This window comes from Mesoplodon densirostris, chromosome 2 (genome assembly GCF_025265405.1).
Source record: "Mesoplodon densirostris isolate mMesDen1 chromosome 2, mMesDen1 primary haplotype, whole genome shotgun sequence".
NCBI lineage: Eukaryota > Metazoa > Chordata > Mammalia > Artiodactyla > Ziphiidae > Mesoplodon > Mesoplodon densirostris.
The window spans coordinates 119,454,537-119,482,316 of NC_082662.1; the positions used below are offsets into that span (position 1 = coordinate 119,454,537).

General features: G+C 53.9%; 1 protein-coding gene across 2 annotated transcripts; it reads left to right on the plus strand.

The window, feature by feature from the left end:
• Positions 1–622: 622 nt before the first annotated feature.
• Positions 623–27,780, plus strand: VANGL2 (VANGL planar cell polarity protein 2). Of its 2 annotated transcripts, XM_060088332.1 has the most exons (9): positions 623–884; positions 12,554–12,576; positions 15,871–16,131; positions 16,270–16,390; positions 18,300–18,907; positions 19,699–19,835; positions 20,349–20,484; positions 23,128–23,359; positions 24,253–27,780. In XM_060088332.1, exons 3-9 carry the CDS (start codon positions 16,061–16,063, stop codon positions 24,511–24,513), a joined length of 1,566 nt encoding a protein of 521 aa, XP_059944315.1. In that variant the 5' UTR covers positions 623–884; positions 12,554–12,576; positions 15,871–16,060; the 3' UTR covers positions 24,514–27,780. The 2 variants fall into 2 exon arrangements, with proteins under 2 accessions (XP_059944315.1, XP_059944314.1); XM_060088331.1 differs by lacking the exon at positions 12,554–12,576.

Consider the following 27,780-nt stretch of genomic DNA (forward strand, 5'->3'; position numbering starts at 1 on the left):
AGTAATTAAATTATTTTTGGAAGCCGGGGGATATGGTGGCGACTGTGTCAGGGAAATCCCCGTATGCATGGGAAGAAGGGAGCATTTCTCACCACTAATTAAAATCAGGGATGACTTTCTCTTCTCGCAGCCCTAGAGGGAGGAAAAACTCAATCTTTCCACGTCCCAGATTGCACTGGATTTCGTGTAGCCGGGTCTGGGCCCTAAAGAATTGAACACGGCCACCCCTCGGGGTCGGGGTGCTCGGTCTCCGACAGGCGGGTGGAGAAAAACAGCCCCAGGAGTGGCTGCGGGATGGGCCCAGGACAGGAATCGAGGCATCCCCCAGACCACCTTCCGGGGCCGGGGTCACAGTCCCGCCAGCAATTCCCAGGATCCAGGAGGGCCGCCAGGAATCTGGAGGCGAAGGGCTGGGCGGGGGGGGGCGGCCACTCGTGGAAGAGCGGGGCCGCAGACAATGGACGCGGAGGCGGGAGGGGCGGCGGCTGCGGGAACAGCCGGGAGGCGGCACCCGGGAGCGCGCGCTCCCCCGCCCCCTGCACCCCCGTCGGCTCTCGTCCCCTCCCCCTCCGCCCCCTCCCCCTCCTCCGCCGGTTCCCGATCTGATTCCTGATCCCAGATTCCTTGATCCTTGGTCCCGCCATGGGAGCCTAAGCGCCCCGCATTCCCCCCGGCCCCCTGCCCCTGGGGCCCTGAGGGGGAAGAGACTGCGATCTGGGACGGAGAGGGGGCGACCAGACTCAGGAGCCCCCCTCTACACCCCCCATCGTCCGCGCTGCCCGTCCGGGAGCGCGGAGTTCGTAGCGACCCGGAACGCTGCGGATACAAAGGCGCCGGGCCGAGTGGGGCGCCGGCGGAGCCCACCCGGCAGTTCGCAGCGGCTGGTGAGTGCCGGGCCGAGGGGGCGCGGGCAAAGTTTGCAAAAAAAAAAAAAAAAAAAAGGAAACAGAAAAGGGGACAATCATGCAAGGGGCCAGGGAGTGCCCGGTCCCCCAGCGAGTGGGGTGGCTTATGGGGGAAGGGGGGCGCGGGGTAACCCCCTTCCGGTCCGTTCCCCCACTGCACAGCAGAGTGCCCCCCAACTTTGGGGAGAGGAAGGGGCGCGTGGGGAGGGGGCGGAGCCCGGGCCTGGAGAGCCGGGGACTTTCCTGGGCCCGGGGCCCGGCGCCCGGCGGGGGCCTTAATGTTACCGGGGGAGCCGGTTGAAGTCAGAGGCTGGGTGTGTTGGAGGTGGGGGGAGAGGCAGTGGAAGGATCGAAATCTGGAGGTGTTGGAAGGCGAGGGTGTTTAGGGGTGCATACACACCTCAGAAGTGTGGGGAGGGCCGGGGGCAGGTATGCGTTGAGGGTGTGATGTGGAGTCTGGGGAGACCCGCCCGAGGAGAGTAGAGGGGGTGTTCGTGCAGGTCGAGGATGGGGATGGAGGCCAGAGACCTGGGCACTGTGTTGATCTATCGGGGCCCAGAGGACAGGCGCCGGCATCCCTCTCTCCACTCATATTTACCCATTTGAGGGGCTGTGGGCTCTGCATTGGTGAGTTTTAAAGGCTTGGTGGAGCATCAGTGTGCATGATTCTTTGTTTTTGTGTGTGTGTGCACCTTGACGTGCTGCGTGTTCCTGCAGGTGGGTTTGGAGATGAAGGTGTTTTTCTGTGCCTGAGTGTGTGTGCACCCAAGGAGGAGCTGACCATGTATCTGTGGTGTGTTTGGATATGTATTTATGGGTATACTGTGGGGAAGGGGTGTGTATCTATGTATGTGAACTGGGTAGGGGTTTATGGGAAAGAGATAGGTACTGAGGGAGGTGGGTGTGTAAGAGCAGAATGGGGCATACCTGGATAGGTATGTGTGCATCTGTGTACTGGAAAGGGATGCTAGTGAATGTGTTCTCTTGTGTGTAACCTGTGTTGATAGATAAGTACCAGCGTGTGCCTGCCACACCACACACAGGTGGTGTGTGTATTTCAGAGTGTGTATTGAGGGTACTGCCACTTGCCTCTGCAGGCAGATTTTCCTGGAAGAGATCCCAAAAGGAGGGCTGCCTGGAGGATTCTAAGGCTTCTTGAATGGCCCTGCCCTGATTTTGAGGGTAGTGCCTTAAGTATCTGAGACCTATGGGTGGGAGTGAGTGGGCCATTTTATGAGCTGCCTGTTTTGGACAAGGGTGTGTGTTGTGGGGAATAGGCAACAGGGGTTCAGGTTGTAGTCCTAGAGGAATCTGGGGGATTGGAGGGACGTCCTCTTATTCCACCTTATAGGTAGGGTTCTAGTGCTTGGAGAGGCTACATTCGTTGCTTTGCAGCCCAAGTTCAGCCCCCTCAGGCCACAGTTCTCTTGTAAAGCCATCTTGGAGTTTGCTGTTTCAGAGTCCACTAACTGCCCTGCCTCTAGGATCCTATAGTTCCCGAGGAGTCTGGGATTTTGGTATGGGATGGAGGCCGGAGGAAGGAGCATGTCTGGAGGGATGAGACCCGGTGTGTAACGTCTTGGGTTCCCTTCCCAAGGGAAGGGAAGGGGTTGAGAAGGTAGCATGGGAGCTCTGGGGAGGGCAGTGGAGGGTTTCTTCAGGAGTTTCTGCAGGTGTGGCTGTGTGGTTTATCACACTTTCTTTTTGCTGGTGAGAAGCATGATTGGGATGGAGCTGTGATCTGGGGCCAGGTCTCAGGGTGAGGAATAGCGGCTGAGCTTGCCAGGAGGGCAGTTGTCCCTGTGGTGGGGAAGGGGCAGGCACTCATCCAGGGCTGTACTCACCGTCATGATGGTGTGGTGGGAAGTGGATGTATCTGTCCCCAGAGAAGCAGCATCTACGTTCTCTGTCTCTTTCCCTCTCTCTCTCTCTTTCATTCTTTCTCTTTTGGGATGAAGGGAAGGGGCTGGTCATCTTTGGGATGCATGCCGTGTTTGCCCATCTCACTCTCAGTCATTTTCCTTTTGCTGCCAGAGGTTAGATCGAGGCACCCAGTTTTAGGAGCTGAGGCTGTGAATGCACAGGCCCATTAGGGTCTCTGGGTAATTCCCTAATGGGAGTTCCTAATGGGCATGTGCAATTGGAATGTTCCCTCTTTAGCCCTCAGGGCTCCCCACCTTTCTTAAGCCCCCAGATTAAGAGCAGAAAATGTTGGGACTAGGGGTGGGGCAGAGAAGGAAAAGACTGGATTAAAAAAATGCATGATTGCCCCAAACCTGACACCTATCTGATGGGTAAGGTTCCCAGGGCGAGCGAGGCTCTTGCATCTAGGATGGTGTGCTCTGGGGTACCTTCCAGGGTACCTTGTTCGCTCTTGTCCTCTCAGTGCATGCATGATGTATTATACTGGTGTGTGTTGGGGGGCTCTTCCAAGGAGGAGAGGACTTGTGATCAGACATTAGGAAAGGCTGCCTCTGAAAGTACTTCATACTGGAACTACTGGCCGCGTTGCCCCCTCCTCCCCCATTGTCTTGCTTCTGCCCTCTCTCCCCCTAATTGTTCTGGGGCCGGCCTCTCTGGTGTGCCCCCTCTGCTCCTATGCTCCTTCGAAATCTGAGGAAGGGCCCCCTTCCCTGTCCCTAGAGCAGGACAGACTTTTATCTGCTTACTTGGTTTCCAAGAGGTCCTTTCAGTTAGAGGGGGATCAACTTGACTTACAGAAGCTTTGTGGGGAACAGTGAAGAGATCTGGGATGGCCCTCATCCCCTGAGTTTGAGGGTCTTCAGTTTTCCTTGGTATTCCTCCCTGAGCAGCTCCCCACACTGTGAGGCCAAAGGGAAGCGTCCAGAAGAGTTGGCTGGAATTAGTACTTAATAGTGTTGTGACATTGGGCAGGTTCTTAAAACCTATTCCTCAGCCTCTTAGATGTCTTAAGACACTATCCTCAAGACTGCCCTGGTGGTCCAGCGGTTAAGACTCTGTGCTCCCAGTGCAGGGGGCCCGGGTTCGATCCCTGGTCAGGGAGCTAGAACCCACATGCCACAACTAAAAGATCCTGCACGCCGCAACAAAGATCCCGCCTGCCGCAACTAAGACCTGGCGCAGCCAAATAAATAAATAAATATTTACCAAAAAAAAAAAAAAAAAAAAAAAAAAGGCACTATCCTCCCTCCCCAGATTGGGCCTTCCTCCAGGAACCTCTAGTGGCCTCCTTCTCTGGATTTTCACCTGCTCTTAAATTATGGTTTGGCCACTTCCTAGTTCTGAGACCTCAGATAGGGTAGATAACTTTTGAAGCCTCACCTGTAAAATGGAGTTAATAATAGGCCCTACCTCTTAGGTGTATGAGGATTAAATGAAGTAATATATAGTGACTACTTCACACGGTGCCTGGCACTTGGGAAGCCCTCAGTAAATGTTAGCTGGAATGGTTTGGGTTCTGATTGATGATTATTAAAGGAGTGAGTTCTGGGTTGGGGAGGAGAGCTAGGTCTTGGTTCTGCACTTCTTCTGGCAGACCATATTGGGCACTGCCTACTATTTGCCAGGTGCTGTGTGAAGCACAAGGGATGGAGGGGTGAATAAGACCGGCTTTCATAGGGAAAATGTGCATAAACATGCCGATTCACTGTAACCCAGTGAGTAGTATATGGAGGTGTGTTCAGGAGGCCACCGGAACGTGGAGCAAGAGTGCTTGGTCCTGGCATGGGTGTCAGGGAGGGTTCCTGGAGGAGATGTGCCCTTAGTTGGATGTTTTTTAACTGAGATGAAATTCACATCACATAAAATTAGACATTTTAGGGACTTTCCTGGTGGTCCAGTGGTTAAGACTCTGCAAGGGGTGCAGGTTTGATCCCTGGTCGGGGAACTAAGATCCCACATGGTGCGCGGTGTGGCCAAAAAAAAAAAAAAAAATTAGCCATTTTATTATTTATTTATTTATCTATTTGGCCACGCCGTGCGTCTTGTGGCATCTTAGTTCCCCGACCAGGGATTGAACCCGCACCCTCAGCAGTGAAAGTGTGGAATCCTAACCAGTGGACCACCAGGGAATTCCCTAAAATTAGCCTTTTTTTTTTGTTTGCGGTACGCGGGCCTCTCACTGTTGTGGCCTCTCCCGTTGCAGAGCACAGGCTCCGGATGCGCAGGCTCAGCGGCCATGGCTCACGGGCCCAGCCCCTCTGCGGCATGTGGGATCTTCCCGGACCGGGGCACGAACCCGTGTCCCCTGCATCGGCAGGCGGACTCTCAACCACTGCGTCACCAGGGAAGCCCTAAAATTAGCCATTTTAAAGTGAACAGTGGCACTTTGTACACCCACAGTGTTGTGCAACTACCACCTCTGTCTAAAAACACTTTCATTATCCCCAAAAGGAAACCTGTACCCATTAAGGATACAAGTTAATGTATCCTCCCCATTCCTTACCTCCCAGCCCCTGGCAACCACCAATCTGCATTCTGTCCCTATGGATTTACCTATTCTGATGTTTTATATAAATGGAATTATACAATGTGTGACCTTTTGTCTTGCTTCCTTCACTTAACATAATTTTTTCAAGGTTCATCCATGTTGTAGCATCACACCTCCACTCCTTTTCGTGGCTGAATCATATTCCACTGTGTGGATCAACCTTAGCTGGATTTAAAGGATGAGTTAGGCAGGCAGGGAGGGGCCTGGGGAGGGTGCTGCAGGTAGAGGCTGAGCATGAGCTAGAAGGAACCGGGGGTGCTGGTGAGCCACATGCTGCTGGTGTTACTGGATCTTGAAGTATTAACTGGGGTTTTGGCCTCAGTTTCCCTGCCTATAAAATGAAGTCCTGTGTGGTTGGCTGGGGATGGAGGTATTAGGGAGAGGAGAGGCTGGGATATTATTGCCTCTTCTCAGAGTCTGGGTCGCAGATGGGACTTTTTAAAACTTGCTCTTTCTTCCTCTTTCCTGGGCAGCTCCCTCCAGTATGCATCTGCCCTCATCCCTGTGGGTACCCGTCTTCCTGTTTTACTGGGCATTGACTTCCCCTCTCTCTGAATTGACCTGAAATTTCTCTCACGCTCTCCAGGTGGGTAACCCTGTTCATGGGGAGATTTTGGTAGCAGAGGTGAAGGAAAAGGCCTGGGAGTAAATCCTACTCACACTCATTCCCCAGCACTCTTCCCTGTTTATATCCTGTCTCTTGCTGATCTGACTTGGGCAACCTTCTGTCACCTTTTCTCTTGAGATGTGGAGAGAAATGAGGTGGGTCAGGAAGACTCTCTCCATCCCTTTCTCCACACTGCTTGGTTCAGAGTAGGAGGCAGAGGCCTTGTGTGGTGGCGCCCTTTGGAAATTAGGTGTTGCTGTGCTTGTCTGATGCCCCTGGCAAGGCTGGTAATTACAGACATGACAGCTGGGAACGGGTTTGGGAGAAGTGGGCTTAGAATCAGCAGAGCTGAGGATATCCTGGTAATCAGGGTGGGGCAGTGAGAGGGGAGAGTGGGAAGAAGTTGAGGGCTGGAGTGGGGCGGGAGGCTTGGGGCCCCCTTCTCCTGCCACTCCACACACAGCTGAGCTTAGCGCCTGCAGGAGAGAAGGAGATGATTAGAGCCCAGGCCCTGCCTCACTGTAAATGTGGAAGGAGGGAGGGGAAGAGAGAGGCTGGAGGATCCAGGAGTCCCTGAGGAAAGAGGCAGAGAGAGGGATGAGGGGTTTTGGCTGCTCTCTCAGACCTGGGTGTGGCCTAAGTTAGAGAGGGACTGTCATTTGGGGGCTGGGGCCAGCACTGTAGCCAAAGTGTTGTTTCCATCTTATTCCTGGTGGGGTCTTACTTCTCACAATGAGGTTATGTGAAGGGGAGTGAAGGGGATTGGCTGTGCACCCTCTATAGGAGAAAGAGGTGGAAACTAACATTTTATTGAGCATCTGTTACGTGCTTGACTCCGTGATATTCTGTATACATTATTTCATTGAACACTCGACCTTCTGAAGTTGGCACAATTATCCCCATTTTACAGATAAGAAAACTGAGGTTTAGAGAGGGCAAGCAACTCATCTAAGATTACATAGCTCCTCAGAGTCTATGCTAGGTCTATCTGGTGTCATTTCTCTTCCGTTTCCCAAAGTGCTCTTTCCGCCTTTCCCTCCTCTCATTTCATTTAGTTCAGGTTTTGTTCATTATTGCCTTTAATCTCGAACTTGAATAGTTCCCCTATCTCCTGAAAAGCAGACACGAGTCCAGATGTCAGCCTGAGGAGTAGAGAACTCTACCCTTGAGGGAGGGTGTCAGTCTGCTGGAGGAATGGGGTCTCCTAGGAGGAGCACCTTGTTGTCACAGCCTGGGGCAGGCCTGCCACCTGGGTAGAACATCCCCGGGGGCTGCCCTGTTCCTGTCTGCTGGGTCACTTCACACGTGGGGGCTCTGGCCACCATAACCCATGGAGTCTTGTTTTGATTGGAAGGGCCTGGCCCTCGTTGTCTGTAGAGTTTTCCAGCAACCCCCTAACAATATCCCTCAGACCCCAGAGAGTCTCACCAGAGAGTTCGTGGCTCCCCCAGTCTGGCTAGAAGAGAGAGTGTGTCTGTGTGTGAGGGTTTGGGGAGGGGGCTCTGGCTTTTTAGGGTGAGTGGAAGTACACAGGAACAGGTGCTGAGCCCGAGGTGTGAATGCAGTAACTTGGAAAGCAACTGAGTGTGAACAGAAACACTTATTTTTGTCCCCTGCTTTACTCCAGGATTGGGGTGGCAGACATAAGGGTTGGGGGTTGTTGAGGCTCCTCAGAAAGAGTGAAAACCTCAGGTGGTGGGTTTGTCAAGACAGTGGAGGTTGGCTGGTGCTTGGGCCTTACAGCTGGCTCGGTTTTCCTAGATAAGAACTGGCTGATTTACCAGGTCAGAGGCCCTGGAGTGAAGCAAGAGGAGAAGGTTTTCAGAATGGGGAGACCCAGGGAGAGCCAGGCCTGCCACCCACACCCCTAGCCACACTGCATCTTGCACGCTTAGGCCCTCCCTGCTGCTTTCCCCACACAAACCGACCTTTGTTGCCAGTGTCCCCACGTCACAACTCTCCCCATCCACGTGCAGACCTAAGGTTGGCTGACTCCTCATCCCGAGGAGCTGCTTTCTACTCGCCCCCCCTCCCCCCGAGGTGGGCGCTGGGTGAGCAGGCTTTGAAGGTCTCTTGGGGTCAGGGACAGGTGGGGCCCACCTAGGACAGTAGGCTAAGAAGAGGCGGAGGCATTTTTGTTTTCCGTGAGGGTGGGCATGTGGAGCGCACAGGAAGTTGGCCTCTGGGTCAACGTGGCTTGCCCGCCTCCCGTTGTCCACCTTCTCCTGTCCCTGAGGACAACTCAAGGTGCCTATTTTTCCTTCTTGGCTCTTCCGCAGCTTACGTGATGGGCACGTAGGGGCCAGTCCTTTGCCCTAGCTGAGGGAGGAAGAAGCTCAGAGCCTGGTGGGTGGGAATTATGGGGCCTGCTCGTTGGTGAAAATTTAACAGAGCATCCAGGCATCTAGAAGCCCCGGTTACCTTCTCCCCAGCTTAGCATCCTGTCTCCCCCTCTGGCCTCCACCTGGGACAGATGCCAAAGGGATTACTGGCCCCTTCTACCGTGCACTCCTTCCTCCCGCCCACTGTTCCTTTCCGGACCGACTGGGAATGGGTCTGGGGGAGGCAGGGAATGCAGCGCTATGGCGTGTGTGCAACATGCGTGTACTTGTGTGCAGTGTGTTGGGGGCAGGGACTTCCTGAGAGCCGGGGTGGGGGTGGGCGTGCTGGAGAGAAAGCAGAGCAGGTCTCTACAGAACCTGCCTGGCCAGGGTGGGTGGAGCTGGGCGGGGCAGGCAGGAGCCATTCCAGGTTTCAGAGGGGGAGTACGAGTACGGGTGTACATGTGCCTGTGTCTGTGCTTAAGTGCATCTGTGGATTTGGAGGGTCCTCAGTCTCCCCCTCTGCTTTAGATCAAGAGAAATTAAGGAAGTAGGTGGAGAAGAGCTTGGCTCTGGCTTCCCTAGCTCCTTTTCAGTTAGAATGCAAGCTCAGGTATCCTGGCCGGGAGCCCAGTCCATGGGCCCTCCCCTGCAGTGCTCCTTGCACTGGGGTCTGGTGGTGAACAGCTGCTCTAGAAGCATAGACTGTCTGCATGACCCAAGCACGGCTCTTCCCCTGCTGCTCAACTCAGTGAGGAGAGGGATCCTGCCCCTTGCCCCAGGGCTCTAAGGAGAGTGAGCTCATGTCTGGGGCCGTCCTGGGAGAGTGCCCGTTAACAAGGCGGGGGCGGGGCTTGGTGCCAGCTTTTGGACGTCTGCGTCCGGCTCTTTCCTACCCCTCAGCCCACTGTGATCCAGCTGTTCCCTCTGGCCTCCTGGACAGCACTGTCACTTAAGGACATTGGGGCCTTTTTCAGGGTACAGGAATGGGGGGAGCAAAATCCCATATTTGGTCTAGGGCCTGGGGCTGGTCCTGGCCCACTTTGTGCCTTAGTTCTTTTCGTGGTAGGGAGAACCCAGCATGGGCCTCCTGGGATGGAGGACTCGTCCATGGCGCAAGGCTGGATGGGAATGATGAAGGAACACTGAGATCCTCAGTCAGGAGTGGTCAGTGGGTAGAGGCAGAAACCAGCCCTTACAGGGGAAGGGGCTCTTCAGTCTCAACTGTCTCAACAAGCTTAGGCCGGTCTAGTCTCTGTCCCTTTGTCACTGAGGAAGAAGGGGTAGGGCAGGAGCCAGTGAATTCTCTCCTGTCCTGGCCATCTTATAGTCTTGGCTCTTCCAGGAACCAGAGTCCAGGAGGAGTGTCGTGGAGGAACCTGGTCTCACTCCAAGAGGAGCATGCCTCAGAGTCACAGTGTTAGTGAGGTCTTTCTAACAACGGAGGCCAGAAAGGGCTGCCTCGGATGTAGTACCATAAGCTAGTACCCTTCTTTCTTTGGGCCCTACCTTTTTATCTGTAAAACTTGGGGTTGCACCTGGAAGGCCTCTTCTAGCTTAGTGCTGGGACCTACTGAGAGTTGGGTGGGTCAATCCACGGTCTCCTCCTGTGGTGGTGGTGGTCGGGGGGCGTGGAGAGCGATGTGGGCACAGTCAGAGGTTCTGGAACCTCCCTCTCCTCCCTGGGAGCTTGTTAGGTGCTGCATTTTCCCCCCACATCGGACACCTCCTGCCTCTACCAGTGTCTGACAGGGCGGCCTGGATTGAGCACATCCATGAAACTCAGGGAGTGACGGGGCAAAGAGGAGAAACAGTTAGTTGTGACTTGGAATCCGCTCTGCCTCACACTAGCTGATGTCTTGGCAAGGTGCTTGGTCTCTCTGGGCAGACATCTAGCTCCTTGGATACTGGGCTGGGAGATGGGACTTCTGGTGCCCCCCAGGAGGGTGGGCATCCAGCACTTTGGGTGGAACTCACATTGATATCCTTGGACAGAGGCAGTGGTAGGTGAAGCTTAGGGAGCCATGGGGCTGGGGGCCCACATGTCCACACCTCCCGTGATGTGCAGTGGGGAAGAGGGTGCAGGGCACATGCAGTAAGACTTAGGCTCTTGTGTAGGAATCGGAGACCTTTTCAAAAAAATTGAAGGATAGTTGACTTACACTGTTGTGTTAGTTTCAGATGTACAGCATAGTGTTTCAGTATTTTTGAAGATTGTAGGAATCAGAGACCTTTAATGGGCAAGGGTCCACAGACTCCTCTGCAGGAAGGGTCTAAAGGAGAGGTGATCATGCCCATTTCCTTGCATCCAGGCAGGACCACCCTTCCCCATCCTGGCCTGAGAAGAGGAAGGCCATTTGTTTAAAAAATGGTCCTATTGGAGCACTGCTCCTGTAGGGTGAAAACTTCTGGCTTCCTGTCCTCTTTCTCATCCTCTTCCCCGCTCCAGCTGGAAGTGCATTCTGAAATCCCACACGAGCGTCTTCCGCTGCGCCTCGGGTCTGGAACTCCCAGCCCTGTCCTCGGTAGGGACGAGGAACTGCAGGTGCCCTTTCTGGGTGCATGTTTGTGTTCTGTCCCCTCCCCACCTTCTTCTCTACCTGGTTGCCCTGCTCCCACAGTTCTTTCCCCCCAGCCTGATCTGGGTCCTGTCTCTACCTCCTTTCCCCACCCCAGGCCTGAAAGGAGCTGGGACCGGGTGGTGGGATAGCCCCGGGCTAGAGCAGCAGGGGGAGGCGGCCGTCTGGTCATCGTCCTCAGCACGCGCCTCGCATGGGGCTGCCTGCGTCTGTGTCCAAGGCCTTGTCTGTCTAGGCTGCTCCTCTGAGTGGGGCAGTGGGGAAGAGGCTAGTCTTGGTCTGACTTTTGGCCAACACAAACCCCTCCAATGCCTCCCACCCCACCCAGGTCCTTACTCCCTCTGCCTGTTGCCGGGTTTTGAGTGTATTTTTTCCAGAGGCCTCTGATTGTTTCCTGAAGAAACCCGATCCCAGAGCTCATACAAAAGCTGGGGCCGCCAGAGGAGAAACCCCATTCTCTCCCCCTGTGTCCCTACCCCCCCACCTCCATAACCTCTCTCGCTTGGGATGCTGGGTATGGGTTCCAGGACCTGGCTGCCATCACCTAGGCAACAGGGGGCTTTGGTTGCCATGGTGATCAATGTGGGAGAAGCTGGGCAGCAGGGACAAAAGCCCCCACATTTCCCCCCCAGCCCTCCTCCCAATCCTCTTGGGATGATACCGAGACACATTCCATTAATTTTATTTCTGAAAGGCCTTTGGAGGGGAGAAGGGTCTCCTTTTTGTGACGGCCTCTCTTCCCTCCCACTCTCCTCTCTGGCCAACCCCAGATAATCCATGGTTGGTTTGAGCAGGGGACCGGGTGAGTGTGTTTGTGTGTCTGGGATGGGGTGGGGGCAAGGTGAAAAGCAATGGAACACATTCCCTTTTACAGCCTCCCACCCCCCAAACCAGGGCACTCCCTGCCCTGCAGCAAGTCCGGACTTCCCTCCCAGTCCTGTCATGCCTCCCACATTTCCACTTGTTGATCTCATCCAGCGATCCCCTCCCCCACTCTCTTTCCTGGGAACGCTGCCCACCCGGGAGACCCTCCAAACCCCTGATTCCTGAGACCAGTTAAACAAGGGGAACTTCTGCCCTTCTCTTTGCTCACCTCCCATCCTTCCCCACAGGCTCTCCAGTGCTTGGATTAGTTCCCTGGGGTACTTGAGGGGACAGCAGGCAAGGGCCTCAGAAATTGGGTTCATTTTTGGCCCCTCTCTTTGGGAGGGGAGGGAGGAGCATGTTTTGGTGCTTTCTGGGCACCTGGAGTTGGGTTGGTAGGGGTGGGAGAAGCAGGCCAGGGGAGCTGGGTTTATGTTGGGTCTTTAATAAGTAGCTGGGAGGAAGGTAGGGAGCTTTAGGCCAGGGCAGCTTAGAACAAAGGGTTGGGAGCGGACTAGCACCCTTGTCTGGTTTGAAATTTATCTGTAGGGGAAGCACAATGGCATCAGCTTCCCTCCTGGGTGTGTTTGAAGTGGTGGTTCTGGCCTGGTGTGTGTGTGTGTGTGTGTGTGTGTGTGTGTGACTTTAGTTGTACAAGCAGCAGGATTTATTTATACCACCTCTTTGCCAAGTCTCAGAGGAAGTATCTGGGGATTGGAGTAGGAATGATCCTGAAGCCAGAGTGTATTAATTGCTTAACTTATTACTTGCTGAGCAGTTTATTAAAGTACTTCTTTTACCCCCAGGATACGTACAGCAACCGCACGAGGTGTGTATCATTTTCCCTATTTTACCAATGAGCTTACCAGGCTGCCAAGCACAGAGAAGTTAAGTAACTTGCGCATGGTCACACAGCTCATCAGTGGGAGAGTTAGGCTTGGAATTCAGATACTTGGCTGCAAATCCCAGGCTCTTTTTGCTGTTGGCTCTGGAAGACATGAGAATTCAGGCTGGGGAGATGGAGAGTCTGGGTTCTGGTGTCTCTGTCTGGACTGGAGTCCATGGCAGTCCTCGTCTTTATTTCTCCACCTCTCTCACTCTGTAACCCAGTCGTTCTCTTTGAACCTCCTGGTGAAATTCAGTTTTTAGGAGGATGACTAGAAAGAAGAAGCTGAGCCACAGCAAGAGAGCTGCAGGTGATGTGTCTGAACTGTATCAGGGGCTAGACCAGTAGAATGGGTTCTTGGGGGAGATGGGGTAGTGGAGCCCAATATGTAATTTACAGACAGGGAGATGAACAGGGCCTTGTTTGTAGCAAAGGTTTTTAGAAAGGTTTAGGGTGGGTTAAGATCCTGTGTCTCTGTTTTCCTAAGTATGTTTCTGTCACACACTTGCCTTGACATGGGGCTATTGACAGACATCACTAGGCCGTGGAGCGCCTCCACATAACTCTGTTAGGAGGATAAATGGATGGATTTAGCATTGATTTCATGTCCCTACAGTCGTTGCAGTTTCCCTGAGAGTCAGGTGGGTATTAGTTACTTGCTATCTGCCCATGGGAAGGTGGTAGATACAAATATGTATAATCATAGTTCTTATTCTCAAGTTACTGATGGTTCAGTTCAGTTGGAGAAAAGTTAACAACTACATAAAGCAAATTAACGTAACTGACCTCTGGCAGCACCTGGCTGATTTTATTCCTACCTTGAAACATTCTAATTCTTGGCTGCATGACAGCCTCCTCTTCTGGCTTCCAGGCTCCTCTGGCCTTGCCTTCTCAGCCCCTTTGCCTGATCCCTTTCCTTGGACACGTTTACATATTGGGGTTCTCCCTATTTAACCCTCTCCCTGGGTGATCTCATACATTCCCTTGACCTTGCACACCATCCATACCTCTAGCTCAGACTCTTTTCTGAGTCCAGCTCCTCTGACACCAGCTGCCTGTTCCACAGCCTGTCTCACAGCCATGAACTCAGCACACTGGAAACTGAACTCACCAACTTCCTCCGCAGTCTTCCCATCTAATAATGGCACGACCACCTACTCTCTTGCTCAGGCCAGAGATCTTGACGTTCCCCTCCCCCTCACGCAGTCCAATTAAGTCCTGTTGGTCCTACCACCAACATATGTCGCAAAAGTGACTATTTCCCATCTCCTCTGCTGCTCTGCCCCATCCAAGCCTCACCACTGTAGTCGCTTTTTTTTTTTTCCAATTTTAATTTTATTTATTTATTTTTGGCTGCGTTGGGTCTTCGTTGCTGCACGCGGGCTTTCTCTCGTTGCGGCGAGCGAGGGCCACTCTTCATCGCGGTGTACAGGCTTCTCACTGCGGTGGCCTCTCTTATTGTGGAGCGTGGGCTCCAGGCATGTGGGCCTCAGCAGTTGTGGCACACGGGCTCACTAGCAGTGGCTTGCGGGCTCTAGAGCACAGGCTCGGTAGTTGTGGCTCGCGGGCTCTAGAGCGCAGGCTCAGGAGCTGTGGTGCACGGGCCTAGTTGCTCCGCGGCATGTGGGATCTTCCCTGACCAGGGATCGAACCTGTGTCCCCTGCATTGGCAGGCAGACTCCTATCCACTGCGCCACCAGGGAAGCCCAATAGTCGCTTCTTTACTCATCTCCCTACTTCTGCTTTCTCCTCTTTCCAGTCCATACCTGCATAGCTAAAACCCTTTGCAGGCTTCCCATGAGCTCTTCCCCTGACCCATGGAGTTTGCAATAACCCGGCCCCCGGCCACCTCTTCAGCCTCACCTTCCACTGCCCTCTCCCTTCCGCAGCTCCGGCTCCACTGGTCCACCCAACTCTTTGCTGCCTTTGGCCTTCCACAGGGGATTCTGAGCTCTGCAGGCTCTTCCCTCCGCTCTGCCTGCTTAACTCCTGTGCTCTTTCAGGCTTGGCTGTTGTTTTCTCAGACTTTGTGGAACCACTCAGTTTAAAGGAGCCCCGCTCCCCAGACTTGTCTGTCCTACTGTCCTCGTTATTCTCCTTTCATCACTGATGTAGTTAGTCGTTTATACTCACCTGTTTACTTGTTTAGTGTGCACCTGCCCCGCTAGATTGTGAACTCAGTGTCTTTTCACCACTGTACCCAGGGCCTAGCAGGGTACATGGTTCCTAGAAGGAGCCTAAGCAAGAGCTGATGACTCAGTGAGTGAAGGTAGGAAATGACTGCTCGGTGTACGGGGATGATGCTGGTGGGGTCGGGGTTGGAGGGGAAGATGTAACATTGGGTGCTGGGGGAGGTGGGGGCTTTTGTGAGGGGGTAGGGGCTGCGCTCTGAGGAATGAGCAGGATTTGGTTGAGAGTGAGAGAGGAGGTGAGAAGGAGAGGTCCTTCTCCCTGCAGAATTAGAAGGTGAAAGTATAGAAGAAAGATGCTGCCCCTCAGCCCACAAATAGCCAGATAAGCTCATGACCTTGCCTAGTTCAGGATGTTACGTTTTCAGAGAATGGTTTCTACTCGCCTCTTCCTCCTGCCCCCCACCACGTGATCCGTAGTTTCCATTCCTTACCCCCGCTTTGTGCGCACACACAAGCACACACATGCACACACACACAGCCTCAGGGGGAGCCGCCAACTTGACCTGACAGTAACTATGGGTGTGTTTGCCGTAGATGCTGGGGAGCGGATGCCAAGAGAAGCAGCCATAGGCAGTCCCCTGTGGGCACACTCAGAACTTATGAGTGGGAGGAGATGAGGGGAGAGAAGGAGAAGCTTGGGGTAGCCTCTGGGCAGAGCTAGCTGCCTCCTGCTATGGTCTCCACTGGTCCAACCAGTTGGCCTGGCCAGAACCTGCCTTCTCCGAGTCTTAGTTTTCCTGGCTGAGTATAGGAAAGCATTGCCTGGTTCTACCCTGCAGGGGGTCCAGTGTTGGGTCATTCTGGGTGGCCTTTGCTGGCCATCTTCCCCCACCCCTGAGCCCTTGGCACAGTCTGGGGGTGCTCTTTCTAGGAGGCAGGGCAGGAGGAACTGGGCCCACTGGACAGAGCAGGAAGCTGGGTGCAATATTCTCAGGCAGTGGCAAGGCTGTCCTGAGCTTCCTGCCTCTTGGGGATGGCCTTCCTCTCCACTCTGACCCCACAGAAAGCTCCAGCTCCCCCTAATCACGCTGCTTCCTCTCCTCAGGAGGGCCGCTTGATTTTCTCTGAGACCAGCCCACCCGTCCAGCAAAATAGAGTCCCTCAGGGTGACGGTTGATTTTCTAAAGGTGCCCCTTGGCCTGAAGAAGTCGGTGCTAAAGGAGGTGGCTGTGGGGCCCCCCAAAAGGCCCCAGCCTGTGGCCCTGGAGCGCTACAAGGCGCGGCGTTCAGACGCCATGGACACCGAGTCCCAGTACTCAGGCTATTCCTACAAGTCGGGCCACTCCCGCAGCTCCCGCAAGCACAGGTGGGTGTGCGTGGGGCGTGACGCAGGTGGGGGGAGGGGTGGAAGCATGCACAGGGGTGGTGGACTGGGGGTGGCTGCGGAGAAACCCGGGTCCTCCCCTTGACCTCCTGTGCCTGTTCCCCTGGCCTCCTGCTGCAGGGACCGTCGGGACCGACACCGCTCTAAGAGCCGAGACGGGAGCCGTGGGGACAAGTCGGTGACGATCCAGGCTCCAGGGGAGCCCCTGCTGGACAATGAGTCCACGAGAGGGGATGAGCGGGTGAGCGTCAGGGGGATGAGGTCTAGACCAGGTGTTTTCCAGACTGATCCTTGGAGAAGTTAGAGGTCCATCAGAAAGGGGAAGAGCCTGGAAACCTGGTCTCTTCCGACAGAGACCAGATCAGGGAAGGCATCTTGTGTCATACTTCTGCTAAGTGTCCCAAGCTAGGACCTTGTTTCAGTAGAATGCAGTAGAATTTCAGTAGAATTCAGAGATCCCTTTGGAAGCAGCAGCCTCTTTCGTCTTTATGACCCATGTGACTTGGGCTGTGTAATGGGAATTGCCTGGCTCCTCTGGGCTCAGGCCAGCCAGTTAGGGGGTTGGGAATCTGGAGTGGGAGGGGCTGGGGGTGTGGCAGCCCTGAGTTTTCCTTGAGCCTAAAGGCATGGGCACTCCAGCGCTCTCTGGTGTCGGACTCTAGAATAGCGCCTCTGGTCTTAGGGTAGGTGGGAGGAGTCGATGGAGAAAGGGGAGGGAGAAGAAGTGAGCCTGGGGAGATGGAGGAGGTTCTGCAAGAGAGTTCTCTGGGACAGGGCTGAGCAGGTTGCTCCTGGTCTAGCCTCTCTGGCCCACTGTGTGCGCCTGGCAGGGAGGTCAGGGGGCAGAACCCAGTGCTGGCAGAAGGCAGAGGCAGGATTTGAGTTGACTGTGAGGTTGTCCATGTCTCATTCCTCCTTTTCTTTCTTCTTGGGAGCATCTTAGGGAGCTGGAGACTTCACAGGACATCTCTGTGACTGACACTGGGGATTCCTGGGTCTTGGGAGCAGGTCACTACCTGAGGGAAATGTTCTTTCTCTTTCCCAATCCCATCTTCTCCCAGAGACCTGGCCTCCTGAATTCTTGAAGTGACCCTGAGACCTGATCAGCTCCTGTTGTTGACGATAGCCCAGGCCCTTGATGCTTGGAGCGCCTAGGCCGTGTGGCTGAGGGTCATATTAGGGTTCCCTGAGCTGAGAGCAGGCAGCGCCTCCACTTTTCATCTTCTGGTCAGACTCTTCTCCTTTCCTCGGGGAGGAGATTCTTCCACCCCCTAGTCGCTGACCCTGCCAGCCAGTCTCCTACACTCCCCATTCTGTGTCTCTGTCCTGTAGCCTGAAACCCCTGGGTGTCCAAATGTGACTCCATATTCCCAGACTGTTCACGAGTTAAGGGTGTAGGCACGGATGACCACTGGTGGTCTTAGGGCTCCTCTGAGGGATGGCATCCAGCCCCTGCAGAGAAACAGCTTGAGTGGACCACACTCAGAAGGGCACCAGGGGACCTCAACCTGTCCACTCACTTGCCTCCGGGAGCAGGCAGCCCCTGTGTGGTGGGCATTCACATGGCCCAATAGAGCCAGCCAGGCGGACCAGAGACCCAGAGTGGCCCCGAGTCTGCACTGTGTCTCACATGCCCTGCATTAGTCACTCACCTTCCCCAACCCTTCCTCCCGGTGTCCTCTTCTCTTCACCACGCTGCCTTTGTCAGGTCACTCCCTTAACCAGAAACCTTGAGTGGCTCTCGATACTTGGAGGATAGGTACCTGTTGCTTATCCTGGCCTCGCAGCTGGCCTGCTCGAGCTTGCCCGCTTTGCCTGGAGAGTCTGACCTCAGATCCCAGTCTCTGGCTGAGCGGCTCCCTGGCATCTGTCTTGTACCCTCTGCTCTGAGGGTACATGGGTAGTTTTTTGCTGTCTGGCTGATGGCATGAAGCTCCCACAGGGCCCAGGTCTCAGATGTCCCATCCCTGAAGAGGCCAGGCTTGGGCATGCCATGGAGCTCAGTAAATACTTTGACGGCTGCATGTTTGTTGATTACCCTCTTTTCTCCTCTCCCTGCTTTGCTCTCTGTCTTCTCTCCGCTCACCTTTTCTCCTGTGTCCCTGCCTTCTCCTCCTCTCCCCGCATTGCTGCGGCCCCTCCTGATGCAGGACGACAACTGGGGGGAGACGACCACAGTAGTAACGGGCACCTCGGAGCACAGCATCTCCCATGATGACCTCACGCGCATCGCCAAGGACATGGAGGACAGCGTCCCGCTGGACTGTTCCCGGCACCTGGGCGTGGCGGCGGGGGCCACGCTGGCCCTGCTCTCTTTCCTCACGCCGCTGGCTTTCCTGCTGCTGCCCCCACTGCTGTGGCGGGAGGAGCTGGAGCCGTGCGGGACAGCCTGCGAGGGCCTCTTCATCTCCGTGGCCTTCAAGCTGCTCATCCTGCTGCTGGGCAGCTGGGCCCTGTTCTTCCGCCGGCCCAAGGCCTCTCTGCCCCGTGTCTTCGTGCTGCGTGCCCTGCTCATGGTGCTCGTCTTCCTGCTCGTCGTCTCCTACTGGCTCTTCTACGGCGTGCGCATCCTGGATGCCCGCGAGCGCAGCTACCAGGGCGTGGTGCAGTTTGCCGTGTCGCTGGTAGATGCCCTGCTCTTCGTGCACTACCTGGCTGTGGTCCTGCTGGAGCTGCGCCAGCTCCAGCCTCAGTTCACGCTCAAGGTCGTGCGCTCCACCGACGGGGCCAGCCGCTTCTACAACGTGGGCCATCTCAGGTATGGGCGTGTCAGGGCAGGCAGACAGGCTTGGGGAGGAGGCTGAGAGGACCGTAGGGTAGGAGGGTGTGATGGTGGGGCTGGAAGGGATGGGTTAGAAGGGCTGTGTGGGACGGAGTTGCGTACTCTGCACATCCTAGGTTTTCAACAGCGTTTGTCAGGCTAAGGGTCCTGGAGCAGGTAAGGCGGGAGTTAGGAGTTGGGAGTGAATAGATGAACAGACAATTAGAGATCGGGGATCTTAGAGAGGGATGGACCAAAGAGGATAAAGGTTTGGGGTATGAACAGGGGCTTTTTGGAATCATGTTTCTAGCTCTTTCTTGGAGACACAGTCTCTTGAGGGCCCTCAGTCAGTGGTCACAGAGGTGAGCTGGCCAGAGGAGGGACTCCCCCCCGGAGGAAAAGATAATGAGGAAAGTTCTTCAACCCCCCTAAAGTTGTGGGCAGGATGCCCGCCCTGGCCATCCAGAGTATCAGTAGCACCTCCTGGTCCTGCAGGGAATCTTGAGGGGAGAATGATGGAGGGGAGGAGGTGACCCTTGACTGGGGACCCTAGCCCAATGCCCTTTCTTCCCTGGGCTTCAGCACGGCAGGGAAGGACTAGCAGGCCCAGCCCTGGGGAAGGCTTGGGAGCCTGGTAAGTAGACCTCAGGCCCTGAGCCAGGCTCCTTGGAAGCAGCTTGTCCCTGCCCTCTGTCCTCTCCTGCCCTGCCAACCTGCCCTGATGTGTCCCTCCCCCTGCACCCCTTGTCTGTCCGTTCTCCCTCCCGCTCCTGCCGTGTCCCCCACAGCATCCAGCGCGTGGCAGTGTGGATCCTGGAGAAGTATTACCATGACTTCCCTGTCTACAACCCTGCCCTCCTCAACCTGCCCAAGTCCGTCCTGGCCAAGAAAGTGTCTGGCTTCAAGGTGTATTCCCTCGGAGAGGGTGAGCGGCCCTGCTCCTCGGCCTCCTGGTCTCTTCCCAAGCAGGATTCCCAAGTTCCTGCCTCCTGTTTCTCTTTCCCCCTTCTTTCCTTGCTTTCTCCTTTCCCCAGCCCATGTCCCAGCCCCTTCTGTTCTGTCATTTCCCTTAACTCCAGGTGGCTGGTCTTAGCTGCTGACTCTCCTTGCTGTCCCTTTATGCTATGGTGCGTCCCCTTAATCTGGCTCCTCTGCGTCTGCTCATCAGCCCTGGTCCTAAGCCCTCGCTCTCTGAGCCCTAGAACCTCCTGCACTGGGGAGGAACATGTGCAGGACTCCTGCGCTCCAATGCCTTCCTTGTTGCTTTCCTGTGGGCCTCTCCCAGACGCGGCCAGGAGGGTTGGGAACGGGAGGTATTGCTGGGGGGTGGACACAGCTTCCTCTGGATGCGTCAGGTTGCTGGCTCCAGACTTCCTGGAGTGAGAAAGGAGGCCACGCTCTGAAGTGACCATCCCCTCTCTCTCCTGCTCCTGTGCAGAAAACAGCACCAACAACTCCACAGGCCAGTCCCGGGCTGTGATTGCAGCAGCGGCCCGGAGGCGGGACAACAGCCACAACGAGTACTACTACGAGGAGGCCGAGCATGAGCGGAGGGTGCGCAAGAGGAGGGCCAGGTGGGTCCCTGGGGGAGGAGGGGCTGCTGGGGGCTGTTGGGTGTGGATAGGCTGGGGAGAGGAAGACCATCGGCTTCTGTAACTGCTGATGATATGGGTGGGGTGTGTGCATTCGCTTTCTGTTGCTGCCTTAATAAATCACCATGAACCTGGTGCTGCAAACACCCCACATTGATTGTCTCACAGTCCCATGGGTCAGGCACGGGTGAGCTGGACCCTCCACTCAGGGCTCACGGGCTGAAATCAAGATGACTCTCGTTTGAGCCTGAGTCCCCTTCCAAGCTCACTGGTTGTTGGCAGAATCAGTTCCTTGTCACCTGGACCCATAGGCAGTTCACCTTTTCCTCCAGGCCAGCAAGATCAGGTCGCTCTCTGACTTCTGCCACCAGCCAGAGAAAATTCTGCTCTTAAAGGGCTCGTGTGATGAGACCAGACCTGTCAGGATAATCTCCTTATTTTAAAGTCAACTGACTCAGCACTTTCATTGCATCTGCAAAACGTACCGAGATTATTGGATAACCAAGGGATGGGCATCTGATGGAAGTGGACGGGGCGTTTGAATTCTGCCTACACAGTGGAGCAGGGACTATTAAAGGATGTGAGCCTCCCTGGCAATGGCAGGGATTGAGGCTAGACTAGCCCTCCTTCCAGTAGATCTTGTAGGCTTGCTCAGCAGATGGTACATTTTTACCTGCAAAAAAATACCATATGCTAACACATATATATGGAAACCAAAAAAAAAAAAAAAAATGGTCGTGAAGAACCAAGGGGCAGGACGGGAATAAAGACGCAGACCTACTAGGGAATGGACTTGAGGACGCGGGGAGGGGGAAGGGTAAGCTGGGACAAAGTGATAGAGTGGCATGGACATATATACACTACCAAATGTAAAGCCGATAGCTAGTGGGAAGCAGCCGCATAGCACGGGGAGATCAGCTCGGTGCTTTGTGACCACCTAGAGGGGTGGGATAGGGAAGGTGGGAGGGGGGAGGGAGGGAGAGGCAAGAGGGAAGAGATAAGGGAACATATGTATATGTATAACTGATTCACTTTGTTATAAAGCAGAAACTAACACACCCTTGTAAAACAATTATACTCCAACAAAGATGTTAAAAAATAAATAAATAAAATAAAATAATATCCATTTATTTCCCGGGGGGAAAAAAAAATGAAGTTCTAGTGCCCATATCTTGGTAAATTCTTAAACGCTGTCCTCACTTCTCCTTTTTTCCTGTTCACATTGTTATGTGAATGCTAGTCATGCCTGAAGATTCTTCCTTGGTGCTTACCGTTTGCCAGGGCCCACCTTGGTCTGTTGGGATTTCCATGGAGGAGGAGCAGAGGGTCATGGAACTCTGCCCTTCCTCCCACATGATCTCCAGGCTTCCAGGGAGAAAGGTAGCCCTGACCCTGTTCTTACACGAGGCTGCAGTAGACTGAAGGTCAGCAGCTCCGTTTCTGTGACATTCCAGCAAGTCTCCAGTTGTCTCAGAAAAGGCCCTCATGGGAAGGAAACTGGAGATGCTCCCTTCCTCCTCTACCTTTGCTCTGACTAGGGTCTTTGGATCTCCTGTGCTGCCACCACCACAGGGGACCCTTTCCTTCCCCATTACCTTGGTTGTAACCAGGAGAAAACTATTTCCCTTGGTTCAGATCCTGAGTCAAAAGGATCTTTTCAGAAGAAACTTTACTGAGACACTTGGGGGAAGCAAAAGAATAAACAGACATGGTAGACTTACACAGATCCACACGTTTACTTAGCCCAGAATCCCATCCTAAGCTGCTTGAAGTCCCCAGGTTCCTGGGTTTCCGGATACTGGTATTGTTTTGTATGTCTCTATGCTTTTAATATAAATTGGCTTCTTTTCCCTGCTTCCCCCTTAACAGTATATTTTTGAGATTCACCCTTGTCAGTATATCTGGTTTGTTGCACCTCATCGCTGATGGTACTCAGAGAAATCTTCCACCATCCTGACCAATATTTGGATGATGGTCATCTTCCTAATTTTTTCCATTTTGATGAATAAGCAGTATCTTATTAACATTTTAATTCTTTGATTACTATCCAGTGAAGACTTCATCTCTTTTTCAGCCTTTCAGGTCCCTCCGAATTATTTGTTCACTCCTTTGCCCATTTTCTATGCTGTTCTTACCTTTTCCTTCTTGATTTGCAGCATATTTTTTTTGCATTACCTCTACCCACCCCAGGTGTTAGTTAATGTTGCCCATGCTGTCATGGTTGAATAGACATCTGTCATTTTGATGTAGTTATAGCTATTAATTTTTCACCCACTGAAGTGTGATTTTAGGGGTCTTAAGAAGGTGTTTTCTAGGGTTTGATCCATAGTTGTCTCTCTGGGTTTGACACTAGATTGTCCTCCTTGGGTCACTGGGCTGAGCTCACTGAGCTCTACAACTGTTTCCTATCCCTAGAGGGGGAAAGACCTTCCCCCTCTACCCAGCTGCACACATGCATGTTCACATGCACACACACAGCCCCCAAAGCCTGGTTCTTGACTCCAGTTGGGTGTGTATTGCTTCAGGGAGAGCACAGAGGCCTGCCCTTGCTCAGGCTGCTGGAGGGCTGAAGCTGGGGGGAAGATGAGAGGTTGGCGTCTGGTCCATACTCCTCATGTTCCCCAGGCTTGTGGTGGCCGTGGAGGAGGCCTTCACTCACATTAAGCGGCTGCAGGAAGAGGAGCAGAAGAACCCCAGGGAGGTGATGGACCCACGGGAGGCAGCCCAGGCCATCTTCGCATCCATGGCCCGTGCCATGCAGAAGTACCTTCGCACCACCAAGCAGCAGCCTTACCACACCATGGAGAGCATCCTGCAGCACCTTGAATTCTGCATCACTCACGACATGACACCCAAGGTAGGCCCATTCTGCCCCCGGCATCCTTCCTCTTTCCCCAGTTCTGGCCCCTTCCTTTCCACTTCTTTCTCCCTTATTCTCTCACCTCCTTCCGTATGCTCCATCCCTCTCTCTCTCATCTCTACCTCTGTGTAGTCTCTTCTCTCATCCGTACTCCATCCACTCCATCTCTGCGTGGGGTAAAGTTCTTAGGTGGTGAGGAGAAGAGGGAGTTTCTCATCCGTACTCCATCCACTCCATCTCTGCGTGGGGTAAAGTTCTTAAGTGGTGAGGAGAAGAGGGAGTTTCAGGACCATTTTGGGAATGGTTGAGACCTATTTCTCATCTCTGTAGGGGTTCCGGAATTTTCAGGTCCAAACTCCCACCTTTACCCCCCCCCCCCACCTCCAGAAGATGTTCTTTGCACTGTGCTCCTTTTGAGCCATTCCCACCCTTCAGCTCTACGGGCAGCTTCCTAGACTTGCATCCCCTGAGCCATCTTTGGGGAACAGGTGACTAAAGATGTTGCGCTTTAACCGTGACACCTCTAGCTTTCTGCTGGTGCAGCCCTGCTGGACGCTACCCATATGAGCAGAAGGGAGAAGAAGGAAGGACAAGGGAGGGCTTGCCTGGGTCATAGCAGGTGCCGGGGATAAGGGGTCAGGAGAGCTGAGTCCCAGTCCCGACCCTACTGAGCCATATCACCTCCATGGGCTCCCAATCCCTCATTGATAAACTAGGATCTGAGGCAGATGATCTCAAGCCCTTTCCTGCTCTGACATTCTGAGATCGTTTGCAGAGAGTGAGCCTGGGGACATCTTGGTGGTCTTTGGAAGCTGTACCCCCCGAGGGGTAAAGGAGGGTGGGTGGATGGGAGGGAGAACTTCCTGTGAAGTCCCTTCTCCCTTCCTCAGGCCTTCCTGGAGCGGTACCTGGCAGCTGGACCCACCATCCAGTACCACAAGGAACGCTGGCTGGCCAAACAGTGGACACTGGTGAGTGAGGAGCCGGTGACCAACGGGCTCAAGGATGGCATCGTTTTCCTCTTGAAACGCCAGGACTTCAGCCTGGTGGTCAGCACCAAGAAGGTCCCATTCTTCAAACTCTCCGAGGAATTTGTGGACCCCAAGTCGCACAAGTTTGTCATGAGGCTGCAGTCTGAGACCTCGGTGTGACTGTGCAACAGCAGGGGGAGTGGGAGATGCGGGGGGCTCCTGAGGGTGGTGGGGGCGTGGCCCTCAGGCCCTGCCACATTCCTGCCACCTTCTTCCTCTTGCTCTAGTTTTTTTTTCTACTTGAATTAACCACCCCCCCACCTGTCTCCTCCCCTCTTCCTTATTTACCCCATGTGAACCTGGAGATACCATCCTGCTGTCAACAGTACCTGGGAAATTCCCTTTCCTCCCACCCCCGCCCCCCCCTCACTTTTGTATCACTCCAGGCCCTGCAGGAACCAGTGCCTCTCTCCCTCTCCTTTCCCCGGGTGACAGTCTCTTCTGAAAGGGCACAGGGCCCACCTGAGCCCCACTCTCGAACCCATGTTCTTATACGCAGTTCTGTCCAGCGGCCCCCAAAAGGGTTTCTCTGGGGGGCACCGATCTGACTACAGAGAGCCACTGTGCCAAACTCCTGGGCAGCGCTACCTGCGGCCTCCTGGCGGCAGGTGGATCTGCTCCCCCTGCCTGCTTACCCCAAGCTGGAGTTCTTGGGCAAGGATCCTCCTGCATCCTCTCACACAGCCCCAGAGTCTGAGGCCTCCCTGCCAGGGTTATTTGCTTCCAGCTGTTTGAGCCTCTCTCCCCCATCCACACATATTCAGAGCAAGGGAAAATCCCATCCTTTACCCTGACATCTCTACCTTCCATTTCTGATTTGTGTGGTCACGTGTGACCACAGGCAAACTGAGATGGAAGCCCTCTGTGACCACTTTTCCTGGGCCCTGGGGGACAGTACCTTTCTTCCAAGGGGTCTCTCCTGTGCAGCCCCTGGGGGAAGGTCGGGAGAGAGACCATGAACATCGCTGACCCCTACCCTCTGAACTTCCTTCACCTCTGTTCCCACCATGGTGGGACGGGTCTCCCCCTTCCCAGTGAAGGATGCCACGTAGACTCCTATACAGAATTAGTGGCTTGCAGACCCTGACCCACCCTGGTGGTCTCAGCCAAATGTTTTTCTTTCCTTCACCAGCCACCCCCAGTCTTGCTGTCTCTACTCTCAGCTCCAGAGACCTGTTGCCTCATCTCTTTTTGGGGGGGAACCAGCAGCCCCTCCTTATCCCCTGCCTTAAGTCCACCTCTTTGCCTCAGGGGTCTCTTTTCCTTGGCCGGCCAGGGTCCCCCCTGTTCCCTCACTGCCTGGTTTTCTGGGCTCTGGTCTCCCTCTGTATTGGGGTGAGCGACCAAGATTGCTGCCCTTGATGGGTACTTAGCCCCTCACCCCATTTAGCTTCCGTAGTCTTTGCACCCAATCTGAATTCTTGAGCAAAATTTGCTGGCCTTCTAATACTTACTTTCACTGTAAATCTGAGCCTTTAAATCAGACACCCTTAAATTATGTAGTTTTAGCCAAGGGGAATAGAACTAAGAAGTACTCACATATCTCCAGCCAGCACCCATGTTGGGGAGCATTCTGGTGGCTGGGCTGGAGCAGTCCCCTGGGCCAGTCCTCAGAATAACTCACAATGCCCCTTTATAAGCCCATCTTTCCCCTGGAAAACCCATTGGTTCTTGCCTTGCAGAGTGCACCCTGGGATAAGATCACAGTTGATCTCTTACCAGGGAGTCTTCTTTTCTGTGTAGTGGCAGCCCTGGGCTTGATGGAGCCTGGGGATTGTTTCTCCTGCTGTCCTTTCTGAAAAAGCACATCTTTCCACACACCACTTACTAGAGAAGGGTTCTTCAGCCAGTGCTTACCTTGTCTGCAATTGGGTGGGTTATCGGGCTGACCTAGGCAGGGCCTGGAGGTCAGCCTTGGGCCGGGGCTGTATGTTTGGGGATAAGCTTGAGTGAGATACATCCTGTCCTGGGGGTCCTGGGAAGGTATTTTTTCCTTCTCTTCAAAGACCTGGTTTCAGAAGAGTCCCTTCTTGGTCACATTTCTAAATACCTCACTATCCTGGAAAATGGGGCCTGGATGGTGATGGGGGTCACTGCCTTTGTGGGCAGGAGTGGGATGTGGTGTGGTTTGAGGAGGAGTTGGGGTGGGGAGAGAGCAAGTATTTGGGATCAGAGTCACTGCCCTAGGTTAGGAGCGGGGGAATGTTTATTTTAAGAACCTGTCATGTTTTTAATCACTGTGATTTTTTCATTCCCTTTTCCTAAAACAAAAAGACATTTTTTCCCCCCGACTCTCTAAGCACTAAGGGCTGTGACTGAGAATGGTAGTGTTTTGGTCCTTTGCGTCAGAACTGTGGTATCTTTGTCTTCTTTGATTATTGTTATTATTATTTTTTGAAATGTCAGGATGAATTGTCAAGTGTATGGCTGTGTTTGTCTTTTGCTTCTCCTATATGGGAAGTTGTCTTCATGCTGTGAACTGCTGTGGGGTGTGCAGCTGACTCCGTCCCTCTGAGCAGTGTCCCCCACTTTGCCTGTCCCAACACATGCTGGATTTGCTCATTCTTCCCTCGTGGGGGTGTTGCCCACCCATTACCACCCGTGCCCCATATGCCATCATCAGGGATGCTGTGGCTGGGTCTCTTCAGTGCTCTTTTCTATGACTACGTGGCATCCTAGCTGATCCCCACCACACCTCTCAGGCCTTCCTTTTCACCACCTTGGAAGGCTGGTCCTCCTTCCCTCCACACCAGGATGCTGTGCCTCAGCCCTTCACCTACCTCGCCACTCTGCCGCCGTCCCCATTTGTCCCTTTCTCTTAAACTACTCTTAATGCTCTCTCTTTCTATTCTTGTTTATTTCCCTTTAGCTTCTCCTTTTTTCTTCCCAACCCCCTCCATTTCAGCCCTTACCCTTTCAGTTCCCCATCCCCACCTCAGTCCTGTTGCAAACCCTGACACAATACCTGTCATGAGACATTGGGATCCTTTCTCATCTGAAACGTTTGTTTCCCAGAGTTTGTGCTTCTCTTCTTCTCTGTTGGGCCCGGATGAGCTCCTTTGCCCCTCTGTGGTGTCTGTCAGTCTGTCTTCTTTTTCCTCTGCCCTCCCCATAGGGCAGCATCTGCTGATGGATTCGGTCCTGGTGTGTGATTGTTGTGATTTGTTCTTCTATGTGTGAAAGGAAGAGGAATTTTTGAGTTCCTTCCAAGTGAGATTGTAAATGTAGAGTTTTCCACTGTTGGATCTAGATTTTTTTTTCCTTTTTTTGGGTTACAGAGCTGAGACCTTGTGCATGCATGTAGAAAATTGTAAAATGTAAATTCTTTTTTTTAATATATAAAAAGCTTGTTTTTACAGTTTGCAGTGGATCTAAACATTATGACAA